Source organism: Pseudonaja textilis, chromosome 18 (assembly GCF_049901715.1).
Source record: "Pseudonaja textilis isolate UNSWEBS1 chromosome 18, rPseTex1.2, whole genome shotgun sequence".
NCBI lineage: Eukaryota > Metazoa > Chordata > Lepidosauria > Squamata > Elapidae > Pseudonaja > Pseudonaja textilis.
Window position 1 is genome coordinate 784,327 of NC_142007.1, and position 26,677 is coordinate 811,003.

The 26,677-nt window shown below is 48.7% G+C and overlaps 1 protein-coding gene across 1 annotated transcript; it reads left to right on the forward strand.

The window, feature by feature from the left end:
• ESPN (espin) lies at positions 1-26,170 on the forward strand. Its single transcript, XM_087915173.1, is given in 16 exon segments — positions 1-358; positions 2,147-2,340; positions 7,210-7,396; positions 8,364-8,546; positions 8,922-9,053; positions 11,180-11,370; positions 11,963-12,082; positions 12,084-12,246; positions 14,759-14,914; positions 15,328-15,373; positions 15,376-15,504; positions 17,211-17,356; positions 18,059-18,331; positions 24,106-24,185; positions 24,675-24,686; positions 25,706-26,170. Coding segments are annotated over 16 exon segments (2,475 nt in total). The 5' UTR covers positions 1-43; the 3' UTR covers positions 25,854-26,170.
• Positions 26,171-26,677: the final 507 nt, after the last annotated feature.

Sequence of the window (26,677 nt, forward strand, 5' to 3'; positions counted from 1 at the left end):
GGCCGAAGCTCCCGCAGAGCCGGCCGGGCGCCAGGCGAGCGCCATGGCCGGGGAGCGCGCCCTTCTAGCGGCTCGCCAGGGCGATCTGGAGGCGCTGAAGGCGCTGCTGCCTCCGCCGGCCGACCGCGGGGTCCCTCTGCTGCCCCCCGCCGCCCTCCGGGACCCCCTGGGCGCCTCCCCCGTGCACCACGCCGCCCGCGCCGGGAAACTGCGCTGCTTGCGCTACCTGGTGGAGGATGCCGCGCTGGGCGCGCAGGGCCGGGCGCGCAACGGGGCCACCCCGGCCCACGACGCCGCCGCCACTGGCCACCTGGCCTGCCTGCAGTGGCTGCTCGGGCCCGGCGGCTGCCGCGTCCAGGTGAGCCCCTGAGCATGGGCAGAGGGCCGGCTTGGTGGGGGGTGGGGGGAGCGCGGGGCAGGATCGCGAGGAGATCGCGGCGCGGGCGCTTCAGATTGTTGGAGACTCCAAGACGGGAAACGAGGGGTCTCTTTCTTGCCCCCCACCACCACTCTGTCCACCCGGCTTGCATGAGGTGGCTGCCCGGCCCGAGTCCAGGTTAGCCTCTGAGCACGTACAGAGGGCAGGGAGGAAGCGAAGAGGCAGGAGGGGTGGGGAGGGTCGCGGCACGGGCACTTCAGACCGATGGGGACCCCAAGAGAGGGAAGTGGGGGGGTCGCTTTCTCGGTTCCCCTTCTTTCCACCTGTGGGGGCCGTTCGGTTTCGGTTCAGGTGAGCCTCTGAGATCGTGCAGAGGGCAGGAAACAAGGCGAAGGGTCGGGATCGCGGCGCGGGCGACCTCAAGCGAGTGAGTGGGTGGGGGTCTTTTCCTCTCTTGTCCCTCTGTCCACACGGCCTGCCTGCAGCGGCTGCCCCACCTGGGTCTAAGTGAGCCTCTGAGCACGTGCAGAGGGCAGCCAGGGAGGCGGGGATAAGGGAGGGGTCGCGTCGGCTTCAGTCCCCCACAGTGGGAAATTGGGGGTCTCTACCTGGACAGGTAGAGCTTCTTCCCCACTCGCCCCTCTGGCCTCCCTCCAGCTTGCCCGAAGGTGGGCGAGAAACCGACCCCGTGTTGGATTCACACAATCTCTCAACCCCGACTCTGATCGCAAGGGGCGTGGCGGAGGTCCAGTTGAGACGTTTGCCACTGGAAGGAGCCGTGTCACGGGTCACCCCGTTCCCAAGACCCCCGGCCCCACATTCTCACAACACTTTGACCCACCTTGTGGCTTAACTAGCCCGTGGGACCAGCTCGACTTTCTGGCTCCGGATAGAAAGAAGAATGAAGAATATATTTTTTTTCTCTCTCTCCAAAATGTAGCATATTGTAGAAGGTAAATTATTGGCCTGTGTGTGTTCGTAGATTGAACACTATCTCTGAGCATGTGCAGAGTGGGAATTGCCTGAGCTAAGCCAGCGAACATTTTAAAGACTTTTTTTTAAAAAAACTTGGAGCGTCTCATCAATCCAGTCGTTGCTTGTTGGAAACGGGACAAAATTGGTGAAATTGGTGAAATGAATTGGCAAACCATCTTTAACCATCTTTTGCTTCTTAATGCGGTGTCGAAATCCAGTTATCCCTTCAGGTTTTTAAACATATTTTTCTTGCTCAATTTTATTTTAAAAAAGTTTAGTTTAGTTTAGTTTAGTTTAGTTTAGTTTAGTTTAGTTCACTTCACTTCACTTCACTTCACTTCACTTCACTTTACTTTTGTTGCGTCCTTTGACTTCCATGAATCTTTGCCTTCCAAATTGCAGAAAACAACAAAAAAGGATTAGCTAAAACTCCCTTGGGAGCCATTCCCTGAATCTAACAAGTTTGTTTTGATGGCTTCCATTCACACAACCCTTTACACTAAACTAAAATGAGGTTGGGTAATTGGTGTGTAAGTTGGTGGGGAGAGCCCAGCCAGTCCCATTTTGTAGGACCTGCAAAATTGTGTAAAGCTGTTTGCTGCAAACCCGGGACTCGTTTCTTGTTAACCTGGGTTTAACAAGTTGTGTGAACGCAACCTTCCAACGGATGGAGCAGCAACCGTATCCTATCTCTCTCCTTCCTCCTTTCCTTTCCTTTCTTTGTCGTGCGTGGCCCAAACTTTGCCAAACTGCCTCGGAGTTGTGACGCCCTCGCCGTGTCCGTTCTTACAGGACACGGATCATTCGGGCGCCACTGTCCTGCACCTGGCCGCCCGCTTCGGCCACCACGACATCACCGACTGGCTCCTGCGCTTCGGGGGCAGCGACCCTCTGGTGCCCACCGAGACGGGGGCCCTGCCCGTCCACTACGCTGCCACCAACGGAGACCTTCCTTCCCTGCATCTCATCCTCGGACACTGTCCCAGGTAAGGGACCGCCTCGCTAGGTTGGCGCCACTTTCCCGACGCAGAATGGAGCATGTGTGGGTGGGTGGGCGGGCATGGGCGTTTCCAACTTTCACCGGGCGAAAGAGAGTTAAGGCTAACCATCATGTAAGTTAGGTCAGGTCGGTTGCTCTGCAAACCATGTTAATCGCTGGTCAAGGGAGGTTACACCCAGCCTCAAGGACCGGCCCCGTGCCTCAGTGTCTCCAGTGCAGAATGCGAGGTCTCTCGGCGTTCCCGCCGCAGCTGTGCAAAGGATGTCACAAGCGCCTCGGGCACAATCCTGGCTTGGCTTTGCTCCCATCCTGGCTTGTCTCCCTATTAGTTCAGCTTGTTTTCTGCATCTCTGACAGCTTTATGGGCAGGGGAGGGAGGGAGGGAGGGAGGGAGGGTGCGTGGGCTTCGGAGTCCCAATGGAAATGTAGCCCATGGGGCTTTGCAAAAAGCTGATAACACAGTGGCCTTTGTGTCTGCGGGTGTTATGCAAAGGGATTGTGTGCCAGGCGGGTGTGGGGGGAGGCTCCTCAGATGGGGAGGACAGCCAAAATTTGGGTGGGCAGGGAAGGGGGAGGACAGTCAGGGAGGGGCCGATTGAGGGAGGAGAGGGAGGAATTTGAGCCCCCATTTTCCTGAGAAGGGTGGAGATGTGTGTTGTTGCTCTCTGGCCACGTTGGGTGGGTGTGTAAGCTGTCATGTGGGTGGCTTGAGAGACACACAACTTCCCTCCCTCCCTCCCTTTTCTCATCCATCCCTCTTTCCTTCTTTCCTCTCTCTATTTCCTTCCTCCCTTTTCCTTCCCTTTTCTCATCCATCCATCCATCCCTCTTTCCTTTCTTTTCCTTTCTCTACCTCTTTTCTTTCCTTCTCTTTGTTTGTCATCCCATCCCTCTTTCCTTCATTCTTCTCTCCTTCCTCCCTTTACTTTCTCATCCATTCCTCTCTCCTCTTTCCTTCCTTCCTTCCTTCTCTTTCTTACCCCTCCCTCTTTTTCTTTTTTTCATCCTCTCCTTTCCTCCCTCCTCCCTCCTTGTCTGCTTCCATTATATATTCATACACACACAGAGATAGACACACACAGACAGACACACAGACAGACACACAGACAGACACACATACACATACACACACACACACACACACACACACACATATATAAAACTTGAGAATGAATATATATATATATATATATATATATATATATATATGAATGAAAAGAGGGAGAATTCCTTTGCAAACCAGACCTTTTTTAAAAAAAAACCAGTTCAATCCACCCTTGAAGCGTAATGCCAGAGGTGGAAGGGACCCGAGAGGTCGTCTATCCCAACCCTACCCCACCCCTGCCCTGGAAAAAAGATCACCACCATAGCTTTTCCAGCCAAAGCCCACCCAGCCTCGGCTGAAGAATACCTTACTTAGAATTGAACTCCGGCCAAAGAGCTAATATAAAATCACTCCGGCTGGGAAAATAGGTCAGCGGGATCCTTTTGAACTGCACCGCACAGTATGGGACAGATTAGAGGGTTTTTAATCTCATTTTCCACGGCGAGCCAACACGGTTCAGCCACAAATAGCCCTCGGAGCGAAGGCGGCTCGGAAGGGTAATTAAAAAACCTGCAAGATACGTTATTCCTGCCAGCCCAAAACCAACTTAAAACAAAAGCACAGGGTGTCTTTCCAACTTCGCAGCATGGAAAGTCCACTTTGCATCGAACAGAAATATAATCATTTAAGCCAGGCCTTGGTTAATGCAGAATTAATTTTGGGGACAATCGCCTGGTTTTCGCTCCTGACAAAGAGGAGAAAGAGAAAGAGAGAGAGAGAGAGAGGGAGAGAATATATATATATATATATATATATATATATATATATATATATACACTAAACAGCTTTTCAAAACATTTCTTCCTTTTTCGCTCACGAAAATTCTAATTCCACGACTTTTTGGCCGTGACGGTTAAGGGAATGGCTTCCGTTGTTAAGGGAATCTTGCTGTCGTTAAATGAATCTAGCTTCCCCATTGCTTCTGAAAAGGTCGCAAATTTGGATCACCTGATCCCAGGACGTTGCAACCATTGTAAATACACACCGGTTCCCTGCAACAGTCGTAACTACGAGGACCTAAGCCACTTTTTAAAGAACAAGTGGCCTTAAGTCGAGGACTTCCTGCATCGACCCCACAAGTCTTTAAATTCATGGCAAGGGAAATATCTGCAATCTTTCGCTTCTCTCCCTTTTCCTCGCAGGAGATCTGAGGATTACGTCCGTTCAAAATCCGGCAAGAATTTGTAAGACATTGATAGGATTAGCCAATGTATTGGCACGCCATTCTGCCGCAGGTCAACCTATCTTGTTTGGTAGTTTAGGATAGAGAGATCCAGGTGACGTGGGTTGGCTGGTCCCGTCTTCGTTCGGACCTCAAATAAATACTATTTAAGACAGACAGACAAATAGATAGATAGATAGATAGATAGATAGATAGATAGATAGATAGATGTAGGTAGGTAGATAGATGATAGATAAGATGATAGATAGATAGATAGATAGATAGATAGATAGATAGATAGATAGATAGATAGATAGATAGATAGATGTAGGTAGGTAGATGATAGATAAGATGATAGATAGGTAGATGATAGATAGATAGATAGATAAATAGATAGATAGATAATTATACGAGAACATATATTGTGTTTTGCCTGCCTTCGTTACGGAACAGCATGAATGATTTACAGCCAGGCAAGAACGATCTTTCAGCGGACTTCCACCCCCCAACACAAACGACAGCTTGATCCCGGACTCGGTTACTGGTTATTGCAACCGGATCCCTCCCAGGCTGCCAAGAAACATGGATGGTGGCTTATACAAGGGAGGTTTAGCGAACACAAACCGCCTTCGCATCTTGGCTTACTCTACGAATTTAATGTATTGTGTAATATTGTGTAAAATTCCTCCTTAATTTCAGGTTGCTTCTCTCCTTGATGAGTTAGGACCATTGATTGAGTTAGATGACTTGAATATAGGACCACTTTTCACACTTACGACCGTCGCAGCACTCCTTGCGGTCCCTGACTCAAAATCCAGAGGGAACTGGCATGGTCTTGTGACGGTTGCAGCATCCCGGAGTTACGTCCCTTTGGTGATAACGACCAGGGCCAGAAGGTAGTGACATTGGGGAGGGGTGCAAAACTACCTCCCTTAGCCTCAGAAATGTGGCGCTCAGCGGCGGTCATAAGTCAAGGACCACCTGCATTGCAGAACTCAGGGATTTCACTTCATACGTCAAGCATTTAGGCGGCTGGACTGGATGCTCTTCGAGAGACCCCTTCCTAAACCTCATGCCATCCTGGGCTCTCACTGGAAACATGCCTGGGTTTCGGGGTCAGACTAAATGACCTCCCAGGCGCCCTTTCCAACTCTCAACATCCTTTGGCCACATTTTCTGCCTTCCGGCCGGCCTGATAACCACATCCTTTACACCTTAAAAATAATCTTTTGTGGGTTTTTTGGCTCAAAATCTTCCACGGAGGGGAGGGGGGGCAGGCAGGATCGGGGTGGGGGCCAAGGGAGGAAAGAGACCACCAGGTGTTCCATTGTCCCTGCCTGCTTTTTTATCGCTGTGTCCTTTTTTTGTGTCCCTATAGCTAATCTGCAGCCTGGCACAATAGCAGCTGCCTGGAGGGATCTGATTTACGATGATGCCCGCCTCGCCAAGCGACGCCAGGCAGCACAGATAGCCATTATCGCTGCCTTTGCAGCTTCCGGGGGGGAGGGGTCTCTTCCCCCCCAATCCTGGAACGCCCACCCCTCTGTCCAGGGCAGTGAAGGATGGAAGCGCCTGGGAGAAGCTCGGCCTTCTCCAAGCTGCCCTTGAGTTACGACCATGAGTTGCGCCCCAAACTTCCTGTCAGTAAATGAGACGGGTCCTAAGTGAGTTTTGGCTCCCGTTCTATGACCGAGCAGGAAACCTTGTATATACCATTCAATTCTGGACAAATTATGGTTCAATTCTTTCTTTCTTTCTTTCTTTCTTTCTTTCTTTCTTTCTTTCTTTCTTTCTTTCTTTCTTTCTTTCTTTCTTTCTTTCTTTCTTTCTTTCTTTCTTCTTTCTTTCTCTCTTTCTCTCTTTCTCTCTCTCTCTCTCTCATCTATCTATCTTTCTACCGTATCTATCACAACCACAACCTCAAGGGCCCATTCACCCTAATGAAAGCCCTTCCCTATCTCTAATTAACAGCCGGAATAAATATCATTTATTCCGTTGGAGAGGCTGAAGTTAACGGAGGAGAAATTTGCACTGGTTTTGGGACACACACAACGCGATTGTTTGTCCGGTGTTTGTGTGTTGCAGGCAAGAGAAAAAGAACAACAACAACAAGGACAACTCAACATTTAGGAGCAGATGGAAAGAGAATAAGGTTGCAAAGAACTCGGCTTCTCCAATCAATTATTAAAAAGCCCGGCTGAGTTTTTCTTATGTTGCCTTTTTGAAATATTAAACAGGCTTTTCATGGGGCGTTTCCGGAGGCAGAGGGCATCCGAGCCCCGTGATTCCCTTAACAACGGTGGCAAAAAAAGGGTCTTTAAATGGGGCAACACGTCACTTCTTTAAAAATATGCCTCGCTTAGAGACAGAAATGCTGGTTGTAGGTCGAGGATTCCCCCCTGTAGTTGATTCAATCGCTTTGCCCCCCCAAAATGGAACTTATTCAACAGATTTCAACAGATTCGAGTTGGAAGGGGACCTTGTAGGTCATCTAATCGAACCCGCCACCCAGCACCTTCACGGTTTGATCCTGGAAAAAAAAAAATCTGATTTTTTTTCTATTTCTTTTTTTCTCTCTCTCTTTCCAGTTCGGTCAATGCCCAAACCAAGAACGGTGCCACCCCCCTGTATTTAGCCTGCCAAGAGGGCCACCTGGAGATCATCCAGTACTTGGTCAAGGAGTGTGGGGCTGACCCTCACCTACGCGCCAACGACGGCATGACGCCCCTCCATGCCGCAGCCCAGATGGGCCACAACACCGTCATTGTGTGGCTGGTGAGCAAGGAAGGGGGCGGGACATCGTGTGTGTGTGTGTGTGTGTGTGTGTGTGTGTGTGTGTGTTTTGTCAGGCTTCCGGCATCCACCTCCATTCAAATCACAAGTCTCTAGCTGCATCTCTCAGAGTTTAAAGATGGATTTATTAGGAGCGACCCAGTTGGCGTTGCCTGGTTGCAGCCGACTCTGAGACCCATCATTCATTTCCCCATTGACCCTGGTCTTCCCCCGACCCCCTGGATGTATATTCTCCAATGGGACACATTCATAGCCAAGAGCCATCCATCACGCTCTCCGGTAATAATCTTGCGTGCCAACAGCTTTGGCTGCCTAGCAATTATCTGGAGCATTTAAGGAATGCACTGCTTTCTCCCCACTCCCTTTCTGCTGGCCACTAAAAAGACCAAAGGAGTATTTTTGAGTTGACATGTGTGTCTGCGGGAGGGGGGTAGGCAGAAAGCTTTTCTTGCTGTCGTTCACATGCAGACCCATGTCCTCGACTTACGTCCGTTTGTTTAGTGATGCAACAGCACAGGAAAAAAAACCACTTAGGAACAGGGGTTCTTTTTAACCTACGTCTGTTCATGTGATCAAAATTCAGACAGCTTGGATGCTGTCTCGTATTTACAACGGTCGCAGTGATCAAAATTTGAACAGCTTGGACACTGTCTCATATTTACGACGGTCGCAGCATTTCCGGGAGGGGGAAGAGAAGCCCGATTTGCTGAACGACCGTGTCGCTAACCACAGCAGCAATTCCCCTCCCAACCGTGGCACGAAGGGTCGTTATAAAAGGGAGCGAGACTCGCTCGACTGACATCTCGCTTAGCAGCGGAAATTTCCGGCTCCCTTGTGGTCGTAAGTCGAGGAGGGCCTGGGGAAGGCCACCACCACCATCACTGAGACTCCGGTTCTCGATTAATTGATTATTGTTTAATTTTTTAAATTTATCCTGCTGGCTACGCAGGTGAGTTTCACCAAAGTCCACCTGTCGGAGCAGGACGACGACGGGGCCACGCCGATGCACTTCGCGGCCAGTCGGGGCCACGCCAAAGTCCTGAGTTGGCTGCTCTTACACGGCGGGGAGATTGTGGTGGACCGGTGGGGGGGAACCCCTTTGCACGACGCGGCGGAGAACGGGGAGCTGGAGGTGAGCTGGCAGAGAGATCATCCAGTCCAACCCCCTGCCTGGTGAAGGAATCCTAATTGAAATGTACACAACTGGAAGGGTTGAGAAAGGTCTCTGAGGTCACCTAGTCCGACCCCGCCGGGAACCACAATCTAAACTGAAATTCTAGATTCTAAACCCAAATTAAAAGACGGAAGCCTAAAACGGAAGGCTTTTGAGAGGGTCCTCGGAGGTCATCCAGCCCAACCTGCTGCCCGGTGGGAGGAATCTCAATCAAAATATAGATGCCTAGAATGAGTGGGAGAAAAGGGAGACCACTGAGGTCATCTAGTCCAACCCCCCCAAGTTCCCCCTTCTGCTCACCCATGTCCTCTTCTCTCTCTACCACCCCCCCAGTGTTGTCAGATCCTCGTGGTTAACGGCGTGGACCTCAGCCTGCGCGACCAGGAGGGCAACACTGCCGCGGACCTTGCCGACTACAACGGCCACTCGCAGTGCGCCAAGTACCTCCGGACGGTGGAAAACATGGTGCAGAGATGTGGCGGGGAGGGTGGCTTAGTCTTACCCACAGGGGGGAGGGGATGGAAAGGGGCTTGGGAGGAATATCGGGGCTTCTAAGGGGCATCTAGTGGTGTTCAACCTTGCCTCGGACTTATCCTTTCATCCGTCCGTCAATGCCCTGATTTGAGCCACTGTTCTTAGTCCTCATCTTACAACCATAATCGGGGCAAAAAAATATTAAGCATTCCAGTCTTTAAGTGAGGCCCCCTTGATTTTATAACCTTGTTTTTGCCATGGTCATTAAGTGAATCCAGCAAATCAATCAATCAATCTTTCTATCTTATCTATCATCTCTATATTTATTTATTATCTATCATCTGTCTATCTTTCTATCTATCATGTCTATATTTATTTATCATCTATTGTCTAGATAGATAGATAGATAACAGATAAATAGATAGATAGATAGATAGATAGATAGATAGATGATAGATAGATAGATAGATAGATAGATAATAGATAATAGATAGACAATACATAGATAGATAGATAATAGATAGATAGAGATGATAGATAGATAGATAGATAGATAGATAGATGATAGATAGATAGATAGACAGATAGATGCTATTTACATTATTGTATTTTTTCTCTGTTTTCCATTTAATTTTCAGTTTTGTTGCATTGCCTTTCAATCTTTTTGTTCTTGTCTTTATTTTTATGAGTTTTCTGTTTCTGTTATGGCACCGATTGTTAACATTTCCCTCCCTCCTCCATTTCTTCCTTTCTCTCCCTTTCCTTTCTTCTTCCCGCTCTTCTTTCTTTTCTATTTATGTTCTGCCCTTATTCTTTTTTCCTCCCCCTGTTTGTCCTTCTCCCTGTTTGTCCTGTCTCCTTCGTTGATTTACTTTCTCCTCTTATTCATTATTTTTCCCTTCTCTCTCTCTCCGCTCGGCTTCTCCCTTCCCTCCCGTTTCTCATCCCTGTTGTATTTTTATTTCTCCCTCCTTTTTTTTATTATGTTCATATTTATTTCATATTTTTTCATTCCCATTTGTTTTCCGTTTCTCCTGTTATTTTATTTTCTTTCCCCCCTCCGTCTCTTTCCTCCTCGCTTCTCCTGTTGCATTAAAACAACTCCAGAAAAATAACTATCGCCACAATTTTAAAAAAACACCGGTCTTCCACAGAAGCTGGAACAAGGCCACCGATGCCCTGGCCACTTACGAGGACCTCGTGGTACGTGCCACGGCTGTGGCTTCCTTCCCTGCCACCACTAAATGATGCTTTGCAAACCACGGGCATCGATCCCGACTCGCCTAAAAACCCAACCAATGAAAATGTCCTCCTCTTATTTGATTTAAGTTTATTTTTTGCACGGGGTGTGTGTGTGTGTTTGCAATCAGCACCCCCACTCTTTTCACATTATTTCCGGCCCGTTTGTTTCGGGGGTGGGGGAGGAATTTTGCTTTTTGAAAGCTCCCCAATGCCAGGGGGAATTCCCCAGCTGCTGGTTACCCTGGGCACCGGGTGTAAATCCTGCCAGGGCTGGCTGTGATGTCGAGCAACCCCCAGGGAGGCAAATAAGCCTGTTATTTTACGCTGGATGTTGATTGAGCTTTGGGCTGCGACGGAAGGAGAAGCCCCTGCCCCCCACCCCCCACCGGCATCATGGGCAATGTAAGAGGGGCCCCTGGGTGTTGGGTGCCCTTTTAAGGGGGTGCGATCTGCAGGCGTGACTTGGGGGGGGGGAAACAGGTGTCAATTTCGTGGGCATCTGTCCTGTCCTTGCTTTCAATCCGGTTTGCCTCCAGAGGTTGTGGATGCTGCATCCCTGGAGGTTTTTAAGAAGAAGCCGGACCACCGTTTGTCTGAAATGGTCTAGCTTGAGCAGGGGGTTGGACTAGAAGACCTCCGGGGGCCCTTCCGGCTCTGTGGTTTTATGATTTTGAGGTTGAAAAGATACATGGCAGAAAGAAGGTTGGAGGGAGGGAGGGAGGAAGGAAGGAAGGAAGGAAGGAAGGAAGGAAGGAAGCCTCTCCTGAAAATTGGGGAGGAGGGAGGGGCAGAAAGTCCAGGATGAGTTTAACCACGAGGTTCTGGGTTCGAGTGAAGCCACCTCCCTCTTCTTTAACCCTTCGTTTACTCCACAGAGTGTGGAACACCGGGTATTGTCCCGAGACCCCTCGGCCGACACGGAACTCAAGCAGCCGGATTCCGGCCTGTCCTCGCCCCACACCACCGTCTCGGCCCCCCGGACCCACTTCGAAACGGGGTCTCCGAGCAGCATCTTCTCCAACTACGATTCCTCGCACTCGAGTCAATCCAGCACGGGGGAGAAGCAGAATTACGCAGAGCCGCGTAAGCCAAACCTTTCGATGCTCAGCTGTCAAGATCCGGCGGCCGGCACGACCAATGTCGCGTCCGGATAATACGCAAAGACCATTCTCATCGCGACGTAAATCTCTGGGTGGTGCCCTTTCCCATCAGTTTCCCAAAGTTTCTTCCGCCCTTCACAAGACGCAGGAAGAGCCAACCTTGCTTTTTAAGGAACGGTTTGGCACATCATGTTTTCTCCCTGCCTCCGAAGCTTCTCCGATACCCCCGGTGCTCTACCGGTGCAGGCTGGGAACGAGGGGTGTTGTAGTCCAGCTAGGGCACCCAGTTGGGAAAAAGTTGGCGGGGTCTCCTGCGTCCTCGTCCCGGCACCTCTTTAGAGCAGCCTTCATGCCATTGAAAAGCAACTGGCCTCATTCTGGGAAATCGCCTCTGCTTGTTTTATAGCAAGAGCTCCCACGAGCATGTGCAGAGTGCCTTGTAGGAACCAGGTCTTGGGGGAGACCTGGCCAAAACAGCCTTCGAAGCAACAGCCCGCCATCCAACCAGAACAGTCCGTTTGCTAAGCTGCTCTACCGGTTGGATATCAATTTTATTTCTCCCCCCATTTTCGTTCCAGGGGTCCCCGAAACGGCGCTCACCGATATGCAGACCTACATGGACATGCTAAACCCAGATCTGGCCCCGGGCCCCGCAAAGCCGGGGGGCCAAACCTCTCCGCCCCACCCCCAGTTTCCCGGCACCTTCTCCCCCTCCCGCCCCAAGGGCCTCCCCCACCCCGGGGTACCCGGCGCCGAGCCCCGAAATGCCGCACACCGCCGAGATTTACGTCCAAGCCAAAAACAACCTTCGTCACGTCAACAGCGAATCCCTCAAACAGGAGGTAAGGGGTGGAGTGGGAGGGGCTTAGAGGCCCCGGGAGGGGGATTCTGGGACTTGGAGGAGGTTTTCCCCACCCGCCCTTGTTTTCAAGCGGCCATGTTTGAGAAACATGACCTCGGCTTACGACCAAAACCGAGCCCGGCATTTCTGTTGCTAAGCGAGACCCTTGTGAAGGGAGTCTTCCACGTTGGCGTTGTTGAGTGAATCAGAATTCCCCGTTGACCTTGCAAAAAGGGGACCACGTGATCCACCCGAGACGCCACAGCCATCGTAACTATGGGTCAGTGGCCAAGGGTCTAAATTTTGGACCTGGAACGGTCATAAGTGTGGATAACGGCTGTAACTCCCTTGTTTTCAGTGCCGTGGATTCCTAAGCCGTCACTAAACAGACAATTGTATGTCGTTTGAGGTGTCCCGCCTTGAGGTTGGACAGCTCCGAGTTTCACAAAAGCAAAGAACATTGGTCTGGAATGGATCTCTTGCTTCAGTAGCGGGTTGGACTAAATGACCTCCAAGGTCCCTTCCAACCTTGTGATTCTGTAATGCCAGATCAGGTTAATCAGTGGTTTCCTTCGGAAGTTGTGACTGCTCCATTGCTGGAGGTTTTTGAGAACAGACCAGAGAGCCATGTTGCAGAACGGTATGGGAGGGGGGTCTCCAGTGGGTTGGTCTAGATGACCTCGGAGGTTCCTTTCCAACTTTCTGATTGTGTTAAACTAGGAAAATCCTTGCTTTTTTAAAAAATAAAAAATTAAAAGAAATCAGCCTTGCCTCGGTCTGGCTGTCCAACACTGTTTGCCACCTGTTCAACTTTCATCCTATTTTCCGCCAGGGATAAATGGAGTTTGGCACAGACTTTGCATTTTGACTTATCTCACGCGACGCTCTCGCCGTCGCGACGCCAGAGTGAGGAAACTGGACTTTGCTCCGGTGTGCAAGCCAGATTCGCCCAGGATCCAAACCCAGATTTCTTTGGGAGGTGGGTGGGGAGGGTGGGAAATCCAGAATTCCCCTCCTGCGAAAATCCTTTGGGATTTTCCCACGGCTTGGCAGAGACCAACGCACCGGCCGACGGATGGACAGGTGCGTGCTAGATATCCCACTGGGCTGCCTTTGGTCCTCCTGTCCAGGTGATGTCATGAGGGGGGGCAGTGAAGGGTGTTGCTAATGGACTCGAAGGTCCCTGTAACCTGAGAGGCCAGCTCACCTGTCTCAGGTGTGCCGCAGGTGTCAGGTGTCTTGTGGCTTTCAAGGCAGCTGGAAGAGAAACCCAGAGGGGCACGTCGCTCTCCTTTCCCAGGTAAGAAAACCTGCAAAAGCAGAATTATTATTATTATTATTTTAAGAATATATATATATATATATATATATTTCTTTCTGGCTTGGCCAGGTGAGAAGAGAAGGATCGGAGATGCAAAAGAGCTGTAAACTTTTGAAAACAGAGCTGAAGCGAGCCAGGAAAAATACATACATACATACATACATACATATGTGCACTTTTTTTTAGAGCTTGGTTTGGGATTAGAACGAGAGAGAAAAAAACATTTTCGTGGCGGATCTGGCAGGGTTGTTGTGCATGGTGGCGAAAATGGAAGGGTTTGAGTGCAAAAATAATTCACAAATAAAGGACATTATAAAATGGGTTTATCGGTTGAGGAGCCTTCCCCTTGTTCTGGAAAAATGGAACTTGGGGGTTTTTGAAAAGCAGTTTTTAAAAATAAATAATCTACTTTCCGTGCTTTGCGTGCAAATGGGGGAGCCCATTGACTTAACAACGGCACAATTCACTTAACAACTGGGCCCAAAAAGGGTCACAAAATGGAACAAAGCTCTCTTAACAACTGTCTCATTTAGCAATGGAAAGGGTAGGCTGTCAAGTTTTCCTCTCATAACATTTTACACATAGTTGTAGAAAGATCGAGGGAAAGAGAGATGAGAGAGAAAGGGGAGGTGGGGAGGGATTTGGCAAGGGATTATAAATTCCAGAAAGGTGAGGAGAAAACGAGGAAGGGAGGAAAAATATGAAAAGATAAAAAGAGGAAAACAGTACAAGACAGGAAGAAAGGAAGGGAGGAAGACAGGGAGGAAAGAAAGAGAAAGAAAGAGAGAGGGAGGAAGAAAGAGGGAGGTAGGGAAAGAAAGAAAGAGGGAAGGAAGGAAGGAAAGAAGGAAGGAAGAGGGAGGGAGGTGAAGAAAAGAAAGAGGGAAAGAGAGGAAGGAAGGAAAGAAGGAAGGAAGGAAGGAAAGAAGGAAGGAAGAGGGAGGGAGGTGAAGAAAGAAAGAGGGAAAGAAGGAAGGAAGGAAAGAAGGAAGAGGGAGGGAGGTGAAGAAAGAAGGAAGGAAGGAAGAAAGAGGGAGATAAGGAAATAAAGAAAGAAAGAGGGAAGAAGGAAAATGTAAAATGTGTCCCAAAAAAATGTCATTTGAAGCAAATCTTGCCAACTGCCAAGGTTGGTTTCCCTCCTGGCATCCGGGATCCAATTTAACAAAGCTGATTATTATTATTTTTTTAGCTCACCTGCCAACAGCTGCAAAGGACAGATCCCAGCAGGAGATCCAAAAGATTCAGCAAACAGCCGAGCACGGGGGATTATTACAAACGTCTGGATAGCGGCGGCGGCGGCGGAGAACAGAACAAGAGAACGTCCAGGATGGCCCACAGCGAGGAGGTGAGAATCCAGATTTTTTTGTGGGGGTGGGTGGGATTAGAACCATGGACAGGGGGGCCCTGGGAGAATCTGCAGAACCGGAGTGGATCCCAGATCTCCAACCTGGTGAAGCTGCAATCTAGGCATCGGAGGAGGAAAAGGAGCGTGGGAAGCGTCCCAGGAGGGACCCTCCCTAGTTTCTTGGGCTGTAAAGAGGAGGGGGCAGAAATATTGCAGTGGACTATGGGAATGGCCTTGGGAGAGAGGAGGAGGAGACACAGACTAGGCAATAATCAGATAAGAGGCAGCTGAGCCCTGAGAAGGAAAAGGGAAGCACCTCAGGAGGGACCCTCCCTAGTTTATATATATTGGGTGGGGGGCTCCTTTTCGGATGCTGATCTTTTGTTTTCATGACCCCCCCCCGGCCCCCCCAGGCTTCGCTTCTCTCCAGCGAGAAAGTGCACAACGGAAGCGCGGCGGAGAAGACGCCCACCGGAGAGGCCCCTCCCCTCCTCCCCCTCCCCGAGGGGCTGCTCCCCCACCCCCTCCCCCTGCCTGCGGAGCACACACCCCCTCAACTGGCCAGCGAAGGTCTTCCTCCTCCACCGGAAGTAAGTCTTGGAAAAAACCCCCGTCCCCCCCCCCGACCTCAAAATTTGCATTCCCCTCCTGCTATCTTAAAGAGGTCCTGGGTGCAAATTCAGCCACCCAAAGTCCTCAACCCGCAACTTTTTCAACTTTTCATTCAAAAGTTACGCCGGCCACTGAAAAAAAAAAAAAGGGACTTACGACCTGTCCTCACCCTTACGACCATTGCAAGCATCCCTGGGTCAAATGCTGCCCCAAAGTCTTTTGGCCTGTCAGGTAGACTGCTCCTAAGAAAGAGGCTCGGTTTTTGTGTTTTCTGGAGGTTCACGTTTAGGGCGGTGATAGGTTTGGTTTTCTGTCATTTGGTTTTGGGGGCAGGAGGTTTCCAGGAACAGAAAGCTGAGAAAATGGCTGTGGTTTTTCTAGACTGGCTGAGTCATTTTTCTGGGGTTCCCCACACCCCATTTTCTCTTTTTGTCCAAGCAAAAATCAGAGAAAAAAAAAAACCCAGCTTGTTGGCCAAACCAGAAAAATTACTGTGTATTTGAGGTATAAAACTCACATTAAAATATCTTTCTTTTTCTTTTTTTCTCTTTTTTTCCTTCTTTCTTGTTTCTCATTTACTTTCTCTCTCCCTTTCTCATTTATTTTCCTTCCTTCCTTTCTCTTTCCTTCTTTCCTTCTTGTTTTTCTTGTTTACTTTCTCTCTCCCTTTCTCATTACTTTCCTTCCTTCCTTCCTTTCTCTTTCCTTCTTGTTTACTTTCTCTCTCTCTCCCTCTCTCATTTTCCTTCTTTCCTTTCTCCCAGTCTCTTAGTACAGAAGAGAAGAGAAAAGAGAATAGAAAAGAGAATAGAAATTAGAACAGAACAGAATAGAGTTGGCAGGGACCTTGGAGGTCTTCTAGTCTAACCCTCTTGCACGGGCAGGAAACAATGTACCATTGACTGACCCAAAGTCCAGCTGCAAAATGGAAATTGAATTCCTGGGAACTCTCTGTTGAATTTTGCATCCCCGACAGTTGATTTTTCCAACTTCCCTGCAGGTCGTGAATCGACCCAATGTAGACCAAGGTTTCTGATTTGCATAGGTGCCAAGCAAAACAGTTCGCGTTGCTTCCCAGCTGGACTGGTCATGCCTTACTTTTAAATTCTGCGTTATTATTTTTAGGAAAATATATCTGTGGTCCTTGGGACAACCAACCCAGCTGCTGAAAAGCCAAAGTGGTGTAAGGTTTCCTGCCTAGGCAGGGGGTTGGACTAGAAGACCTCCAAGGTCCCTTCCAACTCTGCTATTCTATTCTATTTTATTCTATTCCATTCCATTCCATTCTATTCTATTCTATATTCTATTCCTATTCCTATTCTATTCTATTCTATTCTATTCTATTCTATTCTATTCTATTCTATTCTATTCTAATTTTCTATTATATTCATTATTTATTTTACATTTGATTTTATTTATTATATTATATTATATGATTTCATTCTATTTTTATTTATTTGATTGCTATACCTGCCCATCTCAGCAAACGACTCAGGGCAACTCACCATTCAGAAACAAACATTGCAATTGCAATCTTCAAAAACAACTCGAAAGCAGTGAAAACAATAGTTTGAATTGCACGGCCGGTTTCCTGCAGTTTGTCTCCCGTTTTTCCTTCGCCCGTGCCCTCCCAAGGTGCCCCGATGCCAACCATGGCTTCCCTCTCTCCTCCTGCCCCACACAGGCACCAAATCCTTCAACATGATGTCCCCAGCGGCCGACAATTCAGAGCTCCTTGCTGAAATCAAAGCCGGGAAGAGTTTGAAGCCAACCCCTCAAAGTAAGGGATTCACCACCATCTTCTCCAGCTGTGGCCAAGCCGGCACCAATGTAAGTTCTAACCGGGAAATGGTTCCTTCTTTATCCAGTTTTTATTTCTCTTCCTTGAGCCGGGAGGACAAACAATTCCTGACTTACAATCCTTCGTTTAGTGACTGTCCAAAGTAACTTGGATTCCGTGGATAAGGCAGGAAGGCGTTAGCTATATTTGCCACCTTATTTGTAAAAATAAGGCACGTAAAAGTATGAATGAATGAATGAATGAATGAGAGGAAGGAAGGAAAGGAAGGAAGGAAAGAAAGACAGTAAGAGAAAGAAGAAAGAAAAAGGAAGGAAGGAAGAAAAAGAAAGAAAGGAAATAAGAGGAAGGAAAAAGAAAGAGGAAGGAAGGAAGGAAGGAAAGAAAGAAAGAGACAGAAAGAAAGAAAAAGGAAGGAAGGAAAGAAGAAAGGCAATAAGAGAAAGAAAAAAGAAAAATGGAAGGAAGGAAGGAAAGAAAGAAAGAAAAGAAAAAAGGAAGGAAGGAAAGAAAGAAAGAAAATAAGAAAGAAAGAAGGAAAGAAAGCCACTTCGTTAACTACCCAAAGAGGAATGGGGGCAGCTATCAGAACTTCCAACCCACGTCATAAGTTCCCCCGAGGCAGGTCCGTCCTAACTTCAGTCACTAAGCGAGGACTGCTTTTAAAGATAAAAGCTAGGGTGGTTCCTGTCTTTTGGCGACGCCTCCCACCTTCGCCTTGGTTTTCCCCACAGGTTGAGTTCCCTACAGGTTCCTCATCCCCCGAGGGGACGCCAACGCCCCCCTCCACCCCCGAGGAAGCTTCCGGGTTCACAGCTTCCGGCTCGCCCAAGCTGGAGGTCAACGGTTCCATGACGCCTTTCGGAAGCCCAACCGGCCACCGGGACCTGGAGGCCCTGATCCCCACGCACGATGAGCAGGGGAAGCCCATCCCGGAGTGGAAGCGACAGGTGATGCTGCGCAAGCTACAGATAAAAGTGCAGGAAGAGGAAGAGAAGAGGCACAAGGTAAACGGGCTGGACACGGGGCAGGGCGGGGATTGCTCAGCATGGGGTGCTGGTGTGCTGTGGTCCCATTTCTGTGGTGTGTTGGAAACCTCAGTCTGGACCCCAAGAAAACTAGGTCTTGTCTTAAAAGGCAAGCAGAGGGTCCGGGAGGTCACGGTCAGTTGGTTCCATGGCCAGACTGTGGATTCCTCTAGCGTGCAGGTGTCCCTTGCTGGTTCTGTGGGGTCCTTGGTGCTCCCTGAGCGTGGCTGTTTTCTCGCAGACGTTTCGTGACCCAAGTAGGGAACGTCATCAGTGCTAGAAAGGAGAGGGGTTTGCAGAAAGGAGGAGGAAGAGGAGGACTGAGGGGTCCTTGGTGTTCTCTGAGCTTGGCGGTTTTCTTGCAGACATCTCATGACCCAACTAGATAATGTCATCAGTGTTTGAAGGGAGTGAGGTATACAGAGTGGAGAAGGAAGAGGAGAATAAAAGGAGGAGGACTGAGGGGTCCTTGGTGTTCTCTGAGCTTGGCTGTTTTCTTGCAGACGTTTCATGACCCAACTAGGTAACATCATCAGTCTTGGGATTTACAGGGAGGAGGAGGAGGAGGACTGAGGGGTCCTTGGTGCTTGGTTGGCAAGCTCTGTGAGACCGTGAATGGAGATTCACAATCAAAAGGCCTTTTGCAGACCTTCTCAAGCCCATAACTTAGAGAAAGTGGGGTCCTTCCTTCTGACTTCTCTCTACTTTCCGTGTGGGGCTGCAGCATGTTCTCTGCATGGCTGTGCGCGTTGACCTGGTGTGACCCACTCCGAAGCTCATTTAAACCTGCACGACGGGCCAAGCGAGGACTGGCTCTCTGCACAGCGGTTGTTGTGGTCAAAATGTCCGCCACAGATATTCGGCGACTTACAAAAATCTTTCCCCACCAGATAAACGACCGGTGCATCTAAGAGCTCTCTTTGACTCCTTGTTGCCAGATACTGCAGGAATTAAATGCCTTACATGAGCGCTTCGTGGTGTAGCGTGTGGATGCTTCTTGCGGCGCCTGCCGTCAACGCCGCGGGGTCCTTGCACGATTCTCTCGCATGCCTGTCCACCCGAGCAGAAAAATATCGGTCTTTCTCTCCCGATACGGCCCTCCAGTTTTCCTCCCATGGCTTGTCTTGCCACGGGGAGTTTTTACTCAACCGCCCCGTTCTCATTACACCACGAAGTAACATGTAAGGCACAGACGGGGTGCAGAACGCAGATGGTGTAGTGGCCCGTCCTGAGGGACCCTCCTCGCCCTCTGGGTTGTGCTTTCTTTTTGTCTTGCGTAGCTACGACCTGGGCATTGCTACCCCCAGGAAGGCTGGCGGTATTCCCATGCTCACAACGCCATTTTGGGACCTTTCGGGGAACTGATGACCGAAGACGACCTCCTCCGTATCGAGAAGCAGATCCAGAACCTTCAGGTCGTGCACAAGGTGCAGAAAGTCGAGACCGAACTAGAACAACTCGAGCAGCAACTCCAGCAGCTGCTGCCCGTCTCGGCCGCCTTAGCGAAGGAACACTTCACCGTCAACCCCAAGTGCATGCATGGACGGGCGGAGGACCTCCCGGGCTGGTGCAACAAGATCTCTATTCTCTTGAAAAGCATGTCCATCCTGCTGGCCACGCTGGGCGGCAAAGCCACCAGCCTGGCGGAAATGGTGACCTCCGAAGCGTTGGCGCAGAAGAGCGAAGGCGCCCAGGTGCTCGTCTCCGCTGCGCTCAAAGACGGCCCGAGCCACATAGCCCGTTCTCAGTCCTTCAGCTGCACCCGGGAGGAGCTGGAGAAGGAGATCCTGCAGTGGGGGGTGTCCGTAAAGAACCTGAAGGCCAACTACGAAGTCCACGTGCAAGCGCAGCAGATCAGCGAAGCCACCAACCGGGTGTACAGAAGGAAGCGTTCCCTGCCTGTGGGAACGGCCCCGTTCACTCTCGGACGCGAGCCCATTTTGGAAGAAGACTACATCATGGGCCTGGAGACGTTCCCTGTCCTGGAAGATGAGGAGGCCTCCACCGTTGGTCTGGAACCCCCCATCCAGCGGTCCCACGCGCCTCTTCTGTACGAGGTGGGACCCAGCCCGTTCTCCAAAGGAGACTCCTTCGCAGAAACCATGTTCAGCCCCGACCACATGACCAGGAGCCTCCCGGTGCAGACGGACCTGAGCTGCATCCAAGACTACATTGACCTGCGCAAGGAACGGATTGTCTACCTTTTCCTGGAACACTGGAAGAGATGGACCTTCACCGATTCGGGCAGGCCAGTCCAGCCAAGGAGGATGGCGGAGATGGCGGGTCTCGATTTGGAAGAAGACGGCCAAGCGTACAACCAGTCTGCGCTGACAGCCACAGAGCCGAAACCCAGCGAGGACCACCAACTCTTGTACTTCATGAAGCAACGTCAGGTGGTGAGCAAGCTGCTCACTCACTGGAGAAGCATCATCAGCCAGGTTCCCACCAGACAAATCCGCCGCCTGAGCCACGTTGACATTTTCTACTGGCCCCAACATTTTTTGCCGCATGTCGATGGCTCGCCTGTGGAGTACGATAGCCTGACTTTGGACCTCTTCTTGCTCGGTTACTTCCAGCTGCTGGAGATGGACATGAGCCGGGAGGAACGCAAGTTTCGCCACCTGCTCTGCTACGAGATGTTTGACCACCTGGGCAGCCACAGCTGGGACCTCATCCGCCACTTTCACAAAGTGGTGATGGAGGAAGTGGAGGCCGGGCAGCGGGATTGGCTGGATGGATTTGAGGACCTCAAACAGAGGTTCTTCAGGGACCACCTGGCGAAGGACCACGGGACCACACCCAGTGTGGATGTCCCAGCCGAAACCCTACGTTCTCCCCCTACTCTCCCCCACCAGGAATCTTCTCAGTCCTTGCTCAGTAGCACACAGGAGCCCGTGTCCGTTGGAGAGGAGCTAGCTGTTGTCCCAGCTCTAAAGAGCAGGAAGAATTCCATCCAGCTTGTTTCAGAGCTTGGAGAATTCAGCAGCGATGACATTTGCCGCTACATAGATCGTAGCTTCTCATTTTGGAAAGAGAAGGAGGCGGAGATGTTTGCCATCTGAGGGTCAGATCTTTGCAGAAGATCGCTTCTTAAACACGGACCTGTTCAGAACTGGTCCTTCAGAAGGTGACATTCACTACACTCCCCAATAACATTTGTAAGAAGGTAAGGTGCTCCTAGCTAGGACTTCGGCTGGTCTTGGTGGACCAAGGCAATGGACCACGGTTGAGTTCCCTCAAGATCCGCTGCACCCAATTCTGAGATCAACGAAGAACACCGCTACAGTTCCAAGGCATACGTAGAGTGGCATCGCTGCCTGGACTCACTTTTCATCTTTGCATTGTGCTCCTTGGCTTGCATACGCCAATAGCCACACCCAGGCAAAACCTCTGTGGGACCTCTGTGCAAGTGTGAAAAAAGCGAATCCACTTTGCTATCCAACTCTGAGTAGAAGGAAAAACAAATAGAAGTTGTACTGTACAAGAGCGCTTAGTTATTGGTGGGGCCCACGATTTGGGAATCAAGAAAATTTGAAGCAGATAAAAGCACAATCAGACAGGGAGGGTGTTTAGAACCAAACCAGGCCCCATATCTGCTTTAGTTTTGTTTTTTTAAAATAAATCCATTTATGCCAGTTGTCCAACAGACTAAGTCCTCAACCAAGCAGGATCCATTGTATCTTAGCTATGTTTTGCAGATTCAACACGTGGGATTAAGGCATGGTGTGCAGAGTGTATACGGAACACTTTCCCCAGAGTAAGAAACTGAAGTTTTGTGCACCCTGATGCCAAAGACATCAGTGCCTCATCCGTGTTGGTTGCGTGACGACGTGCTCCACGCAACATCATTCAGACGTCACGGCAGAGTTGTACCAAGTGATTTTGCAGCAAATCGAGAGGGTTTTAGAGTTGATGATCTGTAAATGTGATTAATTTCCGAAATACTGATTATACTTCCCATAATAGTTCCATCAATTCTCTTCCCAACACCCCCAGAGGAAGGTGCTAGGATGCTAAAACAATTTACTTTGCGACAGTTTTAATGCGAAGAGACAAATTAACATCTCTTTGCCCCTGACTGTGTGATTTGGTTGTGTGTTCTGCTATCCTGGCAGGGGTGCGATGGCTCCTTTTTTTGTGTGAGTTATTATGCAAGATTTCCTAATTATTTTCTTCTATGGTCACTTACTACTAAAAATAGGGGAACAACCTCAATTAAATTGGAGAGCCGGTTTCATTTTGATGGAAATTTGTCTTTATTTTAGTTGTCTGAAGAAATAAAATTTATTGTGTGCAAGGAACTGGGCATCTTTTGTCATTGCCACGAAAGAGAGAGAGAGAGACAAACGAACTCAAAGGCACCTGGGCATTCTCCTTTCTACGCTCTGTGTTAGTTTAGACTTTGAAAATCTTTATCCTGGCCTCCATTCAACAATTGAAAGGATAAACACCGCATTAAAAAATAATCTGAATAATTAATGTTTGACTGTGAACTTAATTAATGATTAATTAACTAATAATTAATGTTTGACTGTGAATAATGAAAGTGAGTTTTAGTGGCACGGATTCTCAACATTTTAAAGATCTTTTTATTCAGGGATAAAAAGTGAATGAATTTTAAGAGCATCCCTCTTGGTCTAACCTTGAACCTCGGTGAAATTGATAGCTTTATGTCCAATGGGAATTTTAATTTAATTTGCCATTCTATTGGATCGTTGTACAGCAAAGTTTTTAAAAAGTACCTAACATTTGAAGTATTTTTTTTTTAAGTGAAAGGGGAGTCCAACTTGCCTTAAAATAGTGTTTTACAACCTTGGCAATTTTAAGAGGGGTGGACAATCAACTCCCAGAATTCCCCAGCTCACGGATCAATCCGATTTTATGGCCTTTTTGCGCGGCGGTTGTTAAACGAACACCACAGTTGTTAAAGCAAAGCCACGGTTTGTTAGAAGGCATCTGAAATTTCGACCATGAAGAAGCGGTCATGGTCGTAAGTGTGCAAAAATGCTCATCAGTTGCTTTTTGGGTGCTGTAGTGACTTTTCCTTTTGCAGAATGGGCACAGCTGGGAAGGGATCCCGCTTGGTGCAAAATAATTAGCTATCCACCTAATTTCAGAGTCACCCTGAAAATGTTCAGAGAAGAACGAACTACGGATAAATAAGAATAATCCCACGCTCTCGGCCTCCCCAAGAAAATTATTTATACTCCATTTTTTTCGACTTTTTGTGTCTGTGTGTGCATGCTACGGCTGTTCTGTGAATAGCTGCCGTGGTTCAGTGAATCCCACGGCCGTTAGGCGAATCCAGCTTCCCCGCTGAGTTATCGGAAGCCGGCTGGGAAACCGCAGGGTTGCAATGGTCGTAAATCCATGCCCAAATTTGAGCACGGGGATGCGGCAAAAGGATGGCAAGGCATTTTTTTCCAGAGCTATTGTAAACGAATGATTGTAAGTCAAGGATTACCTGTATTGTATTGAGATTGGTTATAATAAGAGAACAGGCTTAACTGGGATGAATTTCACCCCTTTATACTTCTGCAGAGTAGGCAGCTGTTTGTCTGAACCGCCTCCAAATCTTTATCATTTGCTCTGGACTTAAAAAACGTTTCATCCCTTTTCCATTCACTGAAGGGTTCTTGCATATTTCCGGCAAGGTTGCCTCCCTCTTCCTTTCCAGTTCTCCCCTCCCTCCTTTCACAACACCTTCCTGCTTGGGGAAGGGTGTTGATCCTCCTTCCTTCCTTGTCTTCCAGGAAAGAGAAGAGGAGGCGCGCCTGGCTGGCATGCCAGCTTGGAGAAGGGATATTTTCCGGAAAAAGATGGAAGAAGAGAGGTAAGAATCGATCGAAGAGAAGAATTTGTAGCTCGGGGGGGTTGAACTTGGTCCTCCCTGGGCTTGGTGGGTTTCTTGCAGACATTTCATGACCCAGCTAGGTAACATCCTCAGCACTAGAAGGGAGTGGGATTTGCAGAAAGGAGGAGGAGGAGGAGAAAGAGGAGGAGGAAGAGGAGGAGGAAGAAGAGGAGATAGACTGTGGGCTCCTTGCTCCCCTCTGAGCTTGATGGTTTCCTTGCAGACATCTTATGACCCAACTAGGTTACATCATCAGTGTTCTGGTGCTTTTTCCTAGACTGATCATGGACAATCTAGAAGTCTGTGATTGTTGATCCCGCATTTTGTGACAGCATCGAAACCCATCAGTCTGTTCTGCAGGGTGTAAAATTGCACAATGCACGTCTACCTTTCGAAGCTAACTGTTTGTTGTGGTTTTTCTTTCTTTCTTTCTTTCTTTCTTTCTTTCTTTCTTTCTTTCTTTCTTAGGTTACAAAAACGGTGAGTCTCAACGGCGCGGCTCAATGTTTGGGTTTGGGTGCCCGTTTCCTCTGCTTAAGGCATCTGAGTCCCTGGACCCATCAGGCGCAGCCTTGGGCTGGAAACGACGTGGATCCACACGAAAGAGTGCTCGTGGGTTGGAAAATATCACTGCTGGGCAGGAAGAAAACGAAACCTGTTCAGAGTTACCTTGTAGAGGCACCACAAACATTTAATTATATATTATATTTATATATCCATAGACCCACACACAAATATATATTGAATTATACATTATATTTATATATCCATATATATATGCACACATACACCACACATATACACCCAATTGAGCCCAAAATTTCTGTTGCTAAGTGAGATAGTTGTTAAGTGAGTTTTCTCGTGTTATGACTTTTCTTGCCCCTGTTGTTAAGCGAATCAATGCAACTGTTAAGTTAGGAACGTGGTTGTTAAGTGAATCTGGCTTCCCCATTGAATTTGCTTGTCAGAAGGTCGTAAAAAGAGGACTCCGTGACATCGCGACCGTCATAAATATGAACCAGTTAGTTGCCAAGTGTCACAATTTGGATCACATGAGCCTGGGGATAACTACAACGGTCGTAAGTGTGAAAAACAGTCATATAAGTCCCTTTTTTCGGTGCTATTGTAACTTCAAATGGTCACTAAATGGTTGTAAGTCGAGGACTATCTGCCTATCAATATATTACAATAAATTAAAAATAAATAAACTGGGGAATTTGGGGGGCACTGGGCATGTCGCTAACTCTACCGGCCTCTCATTTCTTTTTTTCTTTTTAAATAAAGTTTTATTAATTTTCTACTGTTACATTTAATTAGTGCTTAATAAACATGGTGTTGCCTGGATTGTTTGATCTGCTTAATGACGCAATTTATATTCCTAATCTTTACCCTGTTTTTTTTCCAGCCGTTGCTAAAATAAATCCCATGCTTGGGAGCATTCGTTCTGCATCTTTCTTTCTGTTTAACCTTGTTTGTTCCTCTCGTTTCTTTTCCGACAGACGGGAGGAGGAAAAACTGCGACGGATCGAGGAGGAGAAAGAGAAAGAACAGGCGGAAAAACTAAAGACTCTCGGCTTTGACGAGAACAAACTGACGCCCTGGCAAAGGCAGATCATTCTCAAAAAAGGAGACATGGCGAAGTATTAACCCTTCTCCGCGCTTTGGGGGATTCCCGTTTCGATCCCAGAGCCGGGAGGGGACCGCGGGAGACGCAGAGCGTCGTATCTCCTGGTGTGCGGATCTTCTGTGCTCGTCACCGGATCCACGCAGGATCTCTGCCTCTCGATCACTCGTTCTGTCAAATTTCCATTTGTCCGACCTCCGCGTCCTTTGGGGATCTGTCTGTCTCAGCGGCTCGTTTTGCGAAATGTCCATTCGTTCAACCCAAACCCGGATCCATGCGGGATCTCTCTCTCTCTCTCTCTCTCTTCATCCTTTGTTTATCTAAAATTTCTTTGTTCAAATGCCGCTCTTTGTCCATTCGATACAGGCGACTTTACTCGTCCAACTGCGAAGGGTGGGATTTAATTCTAAACCAACATCTGGTCTGCTCAACCCCATCTTAAGAGCAAATTCTGAAAAAGAGAAGAAGAAGAAATTGCAAACGGCCCAAATTTTCCACAGCTGGCACTACTGAGCACAGATTGGCCAATGTTGGAGAGGTCACTATAAGTAGTCCTGGACTTACAACCATTCATTTAGTGACCATTTGAAGTTACACTGAAAAAAGTGACTTAGGACCATTTTTCACACTTACATTGGTTACATGATCAAAATTCAGAGGCTTGGCAACTGGCATGTACTTATGATGGTTGCATTGTCCCAGAAGGGCACGTGACCCCATTTTGCAAACTTCTAACCAGCAAAGTCTCTGGGGAAACCAGATTCACTTAACAACTGGGTTACTAACTTAATGGCTGTGATTCACTGCGACGAATAAGGTCGTAAAATGGGGCAAAACTCGCTTAACA